This window comes from Microcaecilia unicolor, chromosome 8, assembly GCF_901765095.1.
Source record: "Microcaecilia unicolor chromosome 8, aMicUni1.1, whole genome shotgun sequence".
NCBI lineage: Eukaryota > Metazoa > Chordata > Amphibia > Gymnophiona > Siphonopidae > Microcaecilia > Microcaecilia unicolor.
In genome coordinates this window covers 76,580,708-76,592,800 of record NC_044038.1, presented here as the reverse complement: position 1 = coordinate 76,592,800, position 12,093 = coordinate 76,580,708, and the positions used below count along the sequence as shown (strand labels likewise).

Sequence of the window (12,093 nt, the reverse complement as noted above, 5' to 3'; positions counted from 1 at the left end):
TTATTTTGGCAAGGCACTTTTCTTCTTGTCATGTTGCTCAATTGTTAGAGGTCTCTGTTGAATTGCAGGGGTTTCCTCTATTTTATAACCCCTTCCTAACTCAATTATCCCAGTCATTGCAGCAATAATTCCTGGCCAGGTACCAAGCACCAAAGCATCCTCTGGAGTCCTGAAATTGTGGGCTTTAGATTTAGCCACTAGGTGTTGCTGCTGTACAATGACTGGGATGTCCTCATCTAGAGAGGCTGCCAGTGTTGTCTCCACAGTATACCCAGTCCTGGCTGACAAGGGAGCAGAACCCCGGTTCATGAATGAAACCTAGGTTCTCTGTATAGCAGGGGTAGATTGTGGCCAAAAATCGTTCCAGACATGTGGATCCTGTCCCTGGCCCCTCCTCTCCACTCAGTCTCTCTCTCTCTTTATCTATCTCCCTCCTTCTTCCTACCTAATCTTGATGCTGGAGCCACTCCAGGCTCTGGCTACTATTACTCCACACCTCAGTCTCACATCCCATGTCTGCAATCAATGTAAACAAATTGCTCCAGCAGTATATCCCCTCTGAGTCTGCCTCTATAAGGGACGGGGGTTCATAGGCTGGCAGCTATTCCTGTACTGCTGGCTAGCATATCCCTGTGCCTTTATGAGGACAAATTTGGAGGGAACATGTTGTTGCAGTATGTTTTACAACAGTGGTCCACTGGGTGGTGTGCAGGTTCCTGGTAGAGCAACCTGCCCCATGTATAATAACACACAGCACAGCCACTAACCCCCGGATTGTATATAGGTCACTCAAATTTGGGCATGGATCCCAAATCTGCGCATGAACTAATTAGTCAATTAGGCACTAACAATCAATTATTAGAGTTAAGCACTTAATTGTCAGTAATTAAGAGTTACGCACTGATCAGCCTAAATCTCAAAGCATGCAATTCCAAAGGGGAAGTGGTCATGGGAGGGGCATGGGTAGGTTAGGGGCATTCCCAGAAATTAGGTGTAATGTTATAGAATACTTGCATTTACGCACCTAACTGCCATCAGTTGGGCACCAGCATTTACACCAGCCTTTGGCAGGTGTAAATACTCATGGCCGAAGTTAGGCGTGAAATGCTCGCTAAACTAGTATTCTATAAAGGACTCTTCGCTCAGAGAGCCCTTTAAAGAATACTAGCTTAGCATGGATCATCCCGGCGTCTTGGGCACCATTTACTAAATCTAGTCTTAAGCGACTTGGTTATTGTATGCACACCATCGTTTGTACCACAAGAGTTGGTATGAAGGTCTACTAGACATTGTAAGGTAAGAATCAGCTGAACAGCACCAGTGTATATACTAATAAAGAGGGTCAGAGAATGAGCTATATAAATTTAGAGACAGCCAAAGATAGTAAGAGATAACCAGAGGGAGATACAAAGAGAGAATGAGATGGGAAAGAATGAAAGGCAGTCATGGAATCTCATTGATCTGTAATTTCTTCTCATCCCTTTTCACAGGAGGACTATCAAATATCAGGATGAAAGGCTGTGCTCATCTGCCACATTGCAAAGACACCCTGCAGTTCTACAACAGTGAGACCTCCTTCAAAGTGGCCTGCTGCAACACTGCTTTATGTAACACCAACACAGGTAGGAGCAGAGCAATGGTCGTGGAAGGACAACATCAGAAGGGGCTAGACACAAAGGGGTCAATTTTCCAAAGGGTGCTGACTGAGTCCTCAGCTTAGCCAGACATATTCTGATAAGCAACATCAGCTAATTTTCAGCTGAATGTAAGCATCTATGTTTTCGGCTGAAAACAAGTATAAATCTAAGGGACCAGAATATTGTATAGCTGCCTAGATCAAAGTCAATTAGATTATGGTGCCTAACTTTTGCTAGCTAGAGCATAACATCAGTGCTAAGTGACTTGAAGAGGCTTATTTTCAAAGCACTTAGACGTACTTTGTGTGTCTAAGTGCTTGGAAATGAGCCCCGATTCCTTTTACTTAAAGAACCTCTTCCAAGCCGGAATCCTGATCAGCTGGATCTAGCATCCCTTCTTCATCTCATCCTTATAGCCAGATGAGCTGTTGAATTCTAGCAGTTGACTACCTGATCAGGTCACTAGGACGGGCCACAAGAGGATGCCTACATTGGGGCCGCATCCTGCCTCCTCTGATGCAAATTCCTGTGGGCGGGGTGCGACAGGGCGAAGACCCAGGGGTTGGCTGAAAGCAGCCTGTCATGCCAGGAATGTTCATTTTGTTCAGGGTTTTCTGGACATTTTTTTGGTACGGAAGGTAAGTTGTCAAGAGTACACTCCTTTTTTGCACTTTTGCAGAGAAGGTAAACTCAGAACGAGTGTGTCCTCTTTAGAAAGCGCACACTATTAACGGCCACTCAAAAAACACAAAACTGTGTTTTTTTCTCTGCTTATTTTCGTTTGCCAACAACAAAAAGCAAATGCACATCTCTAGAAATAACTGTGAGGTAGATATTCAAAATGCTTTACATGGCTAATTTCTGAGCTGACCACATAATTTGTTGATTTGCTAAATTCAGAGCTTCTTGCTAAAGTCCTGTATTTAGAAGGAAGAGGGCCAGAAGGTCTTTCCTTGGGGGGGGGGGGGGGGGGGGGGAGGAGGAGATTATCCAGCTAGCACTGAGGGCTGTAGTTATCAACATGGGCTACCATTAACATGTGTTATTTTTCCACTAACTCGTGTTACTTAGCACAGGTTGCATTTTCTACAGTGAGACCTAGTTACTAATAAATGGGGTTAACAGTAAACTAACACATCTTAACAGCAGTCCTGTGTGAGGGAGTGAGCAGCACAACTGCAGGTATCCCTAGGAGCACTCTCTCACTGAGGTTGCAGGTGGCGCTAAACCTGCCTCCTCAGAGGCTGAGCCAGAGGGGTGGGGCTCAGGCCGGAAGGTGGTTAAATAACCTGTAGTTCCTGGGAAATTTCTCTCATTAGTGTTTGCAGAAAATCTCTTTTGCATTCCAGCCCTGGGCTCATGACCTGCTTTGCATTTTAGGCACTGAAGTGAACTCCTCTCCCAATGGTGTTCAGTGCTACAGCTGCATTGAAGAAGGTGATGGTAAATGTTCTCCGGGGAAGGCCTCTATAGTCCAGTGCCCTGGGGCTCTAACCTCATGCCTTGAAGGTTTTGGCACCAAAAGTACTGGTAAGATCTATTTCTCTCCCAACATAATATTCATCATTTTGCTAGCACCCCTGGATGTCCAGTGGTGGAAAGTAAGCAGATATAAGTCTCTCCCTCTAAGTCCCTCCCTCGAAGTGTCGCACATGCTCAGTTTCACTAAAACCGAACATGCACACGATGAGAGGGAAGCACGGCAGGCAATGTAAAGAGAGCAGCGCTGGAGAAACGCTTCAGCCTCTGCCAGCCAAACCAGGGGCTCTGGATCTATGTTGGGGGGCCCAGGCTCCCGTGGCCCCCCATAGCTACACCACTGCTCAGGATTACTTCTTTTAGGTCACTTGTACTGTGTTTTTCCTGGACCCAGATCTGTTTGCATCTTTTTCCTTTTTTGGCAAGGGAATGAAGACCTAATCTGGGAACTGAATCCAGGTCTTCTTCATGGTAGTGCACTGAGCCACCACCATGATCATTTTTAAAACTAAATACAAAATATGAACTTACAAGACCACAAATGACATATAAGGAGGGTACAAAGTGATTTTGAAAGTTCAGGTGTTACAACATCTTTTGTTTGGGTTCTTTATAAAGTATCACAACCTACAGGATGGACCATACAGGTCTTTATCTGCTGTCATTTACTGTGTTACCACGTTACAGAGCTATTAGTTTTCTCCAGAATTAATCCAGCTACTAGAACTCGCCCCGCATTTTCCATCTTTTAAAATGTCACTTCTCAAAACAAATCACAGAAAGTGTTCTCTCCTTGCATAAAAAAGCAAAAATAGAAACCAAAACAAAAAAAACCAAATTCTATTTAATGAAGAAAAAAAAAAAAACAATAGTTACTACAGGTCCAAAATTGAAAGGATTTATGCTCCTAACTCTGAACATTATGGACTAGATTCTATATATGGCACCTGAAAAATCGTTAATGAAAAATATATGCCTAGGCATATTCTATAAAGTACACCTAAATTTAGGCGTACTTTATAGAATATATCCCCCCTGATCCGCTCATACTTTTCCCATGGCCACGCCCCTTTTGAGTTGTGTGCTAGAAAAGTTAGGCGTGGATGTTCTAGAATAACATCTAGGGCAGAAGCATGCACAAATACAAACTAGTGCCAATTAAGTCCAATTATTGATGTTAATGCCTTGTTAACTAATTGATTTACATGCACATCTGCCCAGTGCATGCAAATGCACACATCTAACTTTCAGTGATCTGTACAGAAGCCACATATTTATGCACAAATTAAGGAAAGTTGTAATCTACAGGTGTAAGTGGGGACTCTCTGCCCATGCTCCACCCAGAATCTGCTCCTGTGCATGCCCACAGTGAAATGTATGTACTTATTATCTCACTAGCTGGTGTTTTTGAGGTCCTTTATGTACATGAGTGGCAACGAGGATGTTAAAATGCCTTTGTATTGCTCCATGGTGCGACCGCACCTTGAATACTGTGTGCAATTCTGGTCACCGCATCTCAAAAAAGATATAGTGGAATTAGAAAAGGTAAAGAGAAGGGCGAAGAAAATGTAAAGGGGATGGGATGACTTCCAAATGAGGAAAGGCTGACATGGCTTGGGCTCTTCAGCTTGGAGAAGAGATGGCTGAGGAAAGATATGATAGAGGCCTATAAAATACTGAGTGGAGTGGAATGGGTAGACGTGAATCGCTTGTTTACTCTTTCCAAAAATGCTAGGACTAGGGGCCACACAATGAAGCTACAAAGTAGTAGTTTTAAAACGAATCAGAGAAAATATTTCTTCACTCAACTTTGTCAGAAAATGTAGTAAAAACAGTTAGCTTAGTGGGGTTTTAAAAAGGTTTGGATAGCTTCCTAAAATAAAAGTCCATAAGCTATTACTAAAATGGACTTGGGAAAATCCACTGCTTATTTCTGGGATAAGCAAAATAAAATGTATTGTACTGCTTTGGGATCTTGCCAGGTACCTGTGACCTGGTTTGGCCACTGTTGGAAACAGGATGCTGGGCTTGATGGACCTTTGGTCTGTCCTAGTATGGCAACACTTTTTTTTTTGTGTTACATTTGTACCCTGTGCTTTCCCACTCATGGCAGGCTCAATGTGGCTATGGAGGGTTAAGTGACTTGCCCACAGTCACAAGGAGCTGCCTGTGCCTGAAGTGGGAATTGAACTCAGTTCCTCAGAACCAAAGTCCACCACCCTAACCACTAGGCCACTCCTCCACTTATGTAGCTATGTAACTTACATGCATAACTGACAAAATACCAGTGTTTGCATGCATTCTTATTGCCTAACACTAGGTAGCAACTTATACAATTACCCCCTGGGGCCGTTATTTAGACCGCAGGAGGCAGCCCGGCTAACTCCTGCAGTCTGTGATGAGACCGGATATTCAATGCCGGGCCGTTTCTGGTAACTAGCATTGAGTATCCGGTTTATTTTTGGATGGTTTAAACTTAACCGGCCAAGCCAATACTCAGCACTGGCCAGTTAAGTTTAAACCAGCCAAAGATAGGTCTGCTGTTTGGGTGGCCCAATTTGGCTACCAAACGTAGCTGGTAATGCGCTGAATATTCACGGCTAGCCTGTTATATCATGCGATATAACCGGTTAGCCGCTAAGGGGGAGATTCTATATATGGCACCTAAAAAAATCAGCGCTGAAATCAGTGCCAGCTAAGCGTATTCTATGATCGGCGCCTAGATTTAGGCTTAGTTGATATTTCAGCGCCTAAATGTATGCGCATCCATTTACACCAATGAGAACGTGGCGTAAGTCCCAGCACTGGGCCATATTCTATAACTAGGTGTGTACATTTCAGAACGCCCACGAAACACCCATTTCCCCGCCCATAACCATGCCCCTTTTTGCCTATGTGCGCTAGAAGTTTTGCGCACATCATTACAGAATACGCTTAGCAAGTTGTGCGCCTAAATTCTAATCAGTGCCAATTAGTGCTCATTATTGCTTGCTAAGTGCCGTTATCAGTGCTCATTAACTTGCTAAATTATGCTCATTGTTAGAGAATCTGCGCCTATTTAGGCACCGATCTCTAGGTGCACTATAGAATCTAGGGATAAGTGCTAACCGTGAATATTCAGCAGAAGATAACTTGCTATCTCTCAGATAGCTGGTTAAGGTAGGAGCCATTTCTGGCCGTTAAATAGCGCCTAATATCAAGAGGCCTATGTATGTGCTCCAGGACTTTATTGCTTTTATGTATGTTCTCTTTGTAAACCGATTTGATTCAACATTGCAGTTATTATAGACAATTTGGCCTCTTTATTCATTCCCTCATGGTTCTCTTCACTTGCCCTCTGTGAGGGTGTTTCATCATGCAATTATATATTCTGATATATTTTTGGTTGTTTCACCTTGTGTATCAGCAGACATTATGGGGGCAATTCTATCATAGGTGCTAACATTTACGCACATGTTAAGACTTAGCTGATGAGGGAGGTAGTTCAGGAAATGTGCAAAGACCATTTCTACAAGCTGTAGGACATGCCAGTTGAGGAAATGCATTGGTGGAGAAGCGAATTTTTCCCATTGTACTCAGATTTTGTAGATAACCAGCATTAGGTTCGTAAGTGGCTAACAAAAGCCTGAAAGGTGCCAGGGCGTGGAGTTCAGAAGTGTGTTTCTTAAAGAGTTGTTGAAACGGCCTGGCATTGACTATCCAGGCTTAACAGTGGCGGTGGACAGCTGCCCCCCACCCCCCGCTAACCGAATATCTCACCTGTAGTAAATGAGAACAGAGAAAGGCCCATGTCAGAGCTGCATCCTCCACGATAGCCAGGTGACATCGTTCTAAGCTTTGAAATAAGTATGAAGGTCTTTTAAGGTTTGTTTTGGTTGAATTCTCTTTTGTCCATCGAGAAGTGGCCAAAGTTGTACTCATGGAACATTCTTAACTTGCATATGAATGAGGGTTTTTTTCAGCATGCTGATGACAGACCTCAACAGAGTGGGACTAGGATGGTATAGATGGGTGGGTTTGTTCCCAAGTACTTATCTGCATGTTCTAACTGGTGTGCCCTGTACACTTTTAATGATATTCCTTCATTGTCTTTTCTTAGGTGGAGTAAATGTAACAACTGTCATTAAAGGTTGTGCCACACCAGACACATGTGACAGCTCTGTGATGACATTGCTACAGCAGTATGACAGTGCTGAAATTCACTGCTGCAATAGCAACCTATGCAACAGTAGAGTCAGTGGTGGTGTCATGACCGCTGATACCGGCAAGCCTAGCGCAACTAGCACATACCAGAATGTTTCCTCTCAAACCACCCCCAGTGGAGGAATCTCCCATATCAATGGCTCCTCTGCAAACAATGGCAGTATGTCTTCCAACTCAAGTGTTCTTCTAGGGAACAACTCTGGACTCTTCACAAATCTGAATGCCACCAGTACAGCTAGACCCTTCAACACTTCTAGCAGTGGTGGTGCATATCTCAGTAACTCCTCTGCTGTCACCCACCAGGCTGTCAACAACTCTGGTGTCACCTCAACAGGAAACTACAGTGGATATAATTCAGGTGTGTTTTCTTCAGGCAACAACGTCTCTGCCGTCACCAGCAAGGCTGTCACCTACTCTGGTGTCACGTCTTCAGGAAACTACAGTGGGTATAATTCAGGTGTGTTTTCTTCAGGGAACGTCTCTGCTGTCACTGGCACGGCTGTCACCTACTCTGGTGTCACGTCTTCAGGAAACTACAGTGGGTATAATTCAGGTGTGTTTTCCTCAGGGAACAATGTCTCTGCCGTCACCGGCACAGCTGTCACCTACTCTGGTGTCACCTCATCAGGAAACTACAGTGGAAATAATGTGGGTGGGATTTCTTCAGGCAATAACGTCTCTGCTGTCACTGGCCAAGCTGTCACCCTCTCTGGTGTTTCTTCCTCAGGAAGCCATGGTAGTGGCAATTACTCCACTATCTCTGTTGCAAACAATTCTGGTGTCGTCTATAATGCAGGCATGCCCTCATCAGGAAACCAGAGCACTAACAACTCTTCCGCAGGTGCCTCCAGTGGTGCCACTACCGGCGGTAACAATAGTGCTATTGGTTCAGGCACAAATTCTTCCAGTGGGTACAATAACAGCATGGATCATGGCTCCCACAATAACAGCGGCATTTCCTCTGCAGTCAATCCTAACGTCAATGCAAATCCATCCGTGTCCACAGGCTATCAGACAACTGTGACGACAAAAGATACCAATGACTCTGACTCCAGCGGGAGTGCAGCTAATGTGAACAGAATTGGACTCAGTGGGACTGTCAGTGCATCTCTTATCTTCACTGTCCTGTTGGCCTTGTTACACTGAGTCAATGGTGCACTTCATTTCCAGCAGTCGCCCGAAGCGTGGTTTCTAGACACAATGATTTTCCTGGAGTAAGAAGAAACAGATGAATCCCTATTGCTGGAGCACATTCTACCCAGAACTGTGAGATAACCTTTCTGTATGCACTTTAGTTAAAAAATAATAAAGGTTTTTCAAATGTTTCTGCAGGTAAAAAGCTGCAGAAAAAATGTCCAGCATACTCCCATGTTCCTACTGTACCCCCTTCCTACCTCCAGCCCAAATGTTCACACCTTGATGCATCCTTCTACCTCGAAACACACATACCTGACAGTCTCATACCTCCCAATGCAAACACCTCTACAGGGACAGTGTAACACATTTTTGATTGGAGGGGCCAAGGAAACCAATCTCCAGCCCCATCCCCAAGCTCTCTAGATGCTGATGTGCTGGGTAAAATATTGGTGGATCCAGAACCCTTGTGGACCACCCTATTCTTCTGTTTATGCACACCCTGACAATCCTTCCCATCCCCCAAAACATAGTGCTTTCAAACCTGCCACCTCATTCAATCTTCCAACACCCCTTCTCATCTGCCGAACTTACATCCATCCTGGTCCTTTCTTTTGTAAAGCAACATTAAATATAGACAACCTTCATTTTCAGGAGAATTGCTATCACATCCCAGCTTCATGTGTTTGTGTCTCTAAATCCAGTCCATGTATATTATTTTCAATGTGCTATAGCTTGTTCTGTGTACTATTAATGGAATGTTTAGATGTCAATGAGCCTTGTGCAAACAACCAACTTGTATGTATAAATAAATAAAATGTTAATTAAAATTCACACCCACCATGTTGCTAGTGATTGTAGCTGAAGCAAGAGAAACTAGGGGCAGGGAGGGGAGTGTAACATCTGGAGCAATGATAGCAGTGGCCAGGGAAAAAGACTGAACCAAAGAAAGGGGAAAATGTATTTTTTGTCACAAATGCAAACATTTCTCCCTGTTCTAATAGCATTAGGATGTTTCATTATAAAAAGCAGCAAGGGGAAACTGTGAGCAGTACTGCACCAAGGTCACACAGAGCACAAATATGAAGAGGCATAAGAATTGCTCCCAGTCCACCGTCTCCTATCACTGGCGGCAGCGAGTAGGTGAGGTGCCAGTGGGAGAGTCATACAGGGCGCAATTATAGCTTGCTATGGTCCTGACTGCGAGAAACCAGCAAATATCCAAACCAAGGAGATGAAAGAGCCTTGCAGAGGGTCTTTGAAAACAAAAACACAACAAAAGGTTGTACTCAGAGGAGAATTACATCAGCACTGGTGAGAACAGGGAGTGAAAAAATTTCTGTTAGGCAAGAGCTGGTTTTGCTCTGCTCTGAGAACAGATGTTCTATCACACAAGAGGGAGCAAGAGAAAGAGAGGAACTTTTCTTTCACTGAAATAAAGCTATTATTTATCTTCTTTTTACACATTCCACCAGTGAAGGAAATATTAAAAGCATGTTTAACCACAATGAACACAAAAGTGCTGATACAGACCAAGATAATGAAAACAATGCATAGCATGTCACAGTTAATAACTAAACAATAAATAAAACTGAATCATAATAAAATTGAAATACAGATACGGCCATATTATAGGAAGTCTGGGCAGACAAAGACTCAACAACTTGTAACCATGTAGCAGTGATGGAGCCAAAGCTCAATTTATGGGAAGGTCAAGTTGGAGGGCACTAGGCCTGTCCTCCTCTCCTCTCCATCTCCCTCATTCCCTGCTACTGTCACATGTCACTCAGCCATCAATTAGAGGTAGGAGCCTGCCACTCCACTCCCCAACTCTGCCTTTCTCCTCTAATGTACAGCTGGCACACCAAATCCTCACAGGCCACATGCCCCATCCATGATCTTGTGAGATTATGAAGAGGATATGCCACTTAAAGTCTTGATCTGCTTACAGTGCCGGCTGCCCATCAGAATAAACAGGCTCTGGAGTGATTCAGCTGGCGGGGCCTGGGGATCCCTGCTGATGCACTGAAGTTGGAGGGGCCTGAGGCAATACGGGAGGGCCTGTGCCCATAAAGGTCCACCATGGCTACACCTCTGCCCTGTAAGCTGTAAATATCTTTTAATTCCCATCATATGGAAGAAAAAAAATAGGTGAAAAGCAGTAGAGTGTTTATGCTGTATAGAGAGGAATTAGAAAAATACATATTTCCTGGAATTCTGTAAAGGGCGCCCAACGTGAGGCGCTCAAGTTTGCATATGGTTATTAGATATGTGTGTAAACTAATTGGCTGAATTAGTGCTAACTATGAATAATTGACCTTAACAAGTGTTAATTGCCAGTCATTAGTAGTTCAGCACATAACTGACCTATGCCCCTATTCTATAACCAGTGTGCAACTCCAAAGGGGGTGTTGCCATGGGAGGGGCATGGGCAGGTCAGGGCCGTACTGAGCATTTAGAATCGGTGTTATAGAATGCTGGCATTTCTGCGCCTGACAACAGTTAGGCGCAAGCATATCTGGCATAAATGCTCGGGCCTACAGTTAGGATGCAAAAATGCAGTCTTAAACTAGTATTCTATAACAGCAGTTCTGCGCAGAACTACTGTTACTGACTTTGTGTTTAACATGCATCATCCCAGCACCTAACTTTGAGCAACCTTTCCTGAATTCCCCCCATGATGACTACAAAATAGTGAAATATATTTGTGAGTTAAAATTATAGACGGTTTAATCCACATAACACTTCTGTGTCAGCTTCTCCCTGCTGGTTCCTGAATAACTTACAACCATCTTATCCGAAACCGCTGTCTTTTAAACAAAAAGAAAAATGATTTTATACGGTGACCCGAAGGTTCATACAGGAAAGGAACTAAATTTTATTTCCAACAAAGGGAGAAAGCACGTATTGAAGACAGGATAAGCAAAGGAACAGCCAAGACAAATGCAATTAACACAACAGGCAAGAGATTTATTAGCTCAACCTCAGAGGGGGCCAAGGTGACAGAAGCACCAGTGAAGGATGGTGTAGAGCAGAACCAGGAAGCTACAAGGTGAACATCTCACCCTACAAATCTGATGGACATGGACTTCTTTGATGAAACAACTAGTTAGGCGAGAGTGGTGGTGGGGGGGGGGGGGAAGGAGTAGGTAGGTAGGTGGGGGTAGATTAATGAATGTGTGGAGGTTAGATAAGTGAGTTGCCTGAGCTCCACCCAAACTCTGCCCAGGACCTTTATGCGGACTATGTAAAAGGGAACACCTTTTTGGTGCAGATCTGACTTTTACATACTTATCCCTTTGGATAATTTTATAAAAGTCTTCTTATGCACGTAAGACTGAGCTTTACATGCAAAAATAGTTTATAATATTAATATTCACGTGGACAAAGTTACGGTTTAAAATTGGGGCTGGATTTGCAGTAGGCCAGGGGTGGGGGCTTCAAGTGATTCATTTAATGGCAACATTGAGACATTAAATGAATAATTTATGCATTTAAGTAGACATGCATAACCAGCAGATATAACATTGATTGGATGCAATTTTTGCTTACATTTTCAGCAGTGCCACTTGGAGTGATAGGCGGTCAATTTGGAAGACCTATTTGCGATTTGGATGTGCAGAAACCAGCACATATACAT

At 43.7% G+C, this 12,093-nt stretch overlaps 1 protein-coding gene across 1 annotated transcript in view; it reads left to right on the top strand.

The window, feature by feature from the left end:
- LOC115476619 (uncharacterized transmembrane protein DDB_G0289901-like) overlaps positions 1–9,287 on the top strand; it is a 28,347-nt gene extending 19,060 nt beyond the window's left edge. Inside the window, exons 5-7 of the mRNA XM_030213090.1 lie at positions 1,491–1,622; positions 3,018–3,167; positions 7,216–9,287. Of these exons, the coding sequence (XP_030068950.1) occupies positions 1,491–1,622; positions 3,018–3,167; positions 7,216–8,465 (1,532 nt within the window). The 3' untranslated portion in view covers positions 8,466–9,287. The remainder of the gene's footprint in view (positions 1–1,490; positions 1,623–3,017; positions 3,168–7,215) is intronic.
- The last annotated feature ends 2,806 nt before the right edge of the window (positions 9,288–12,093 follow it).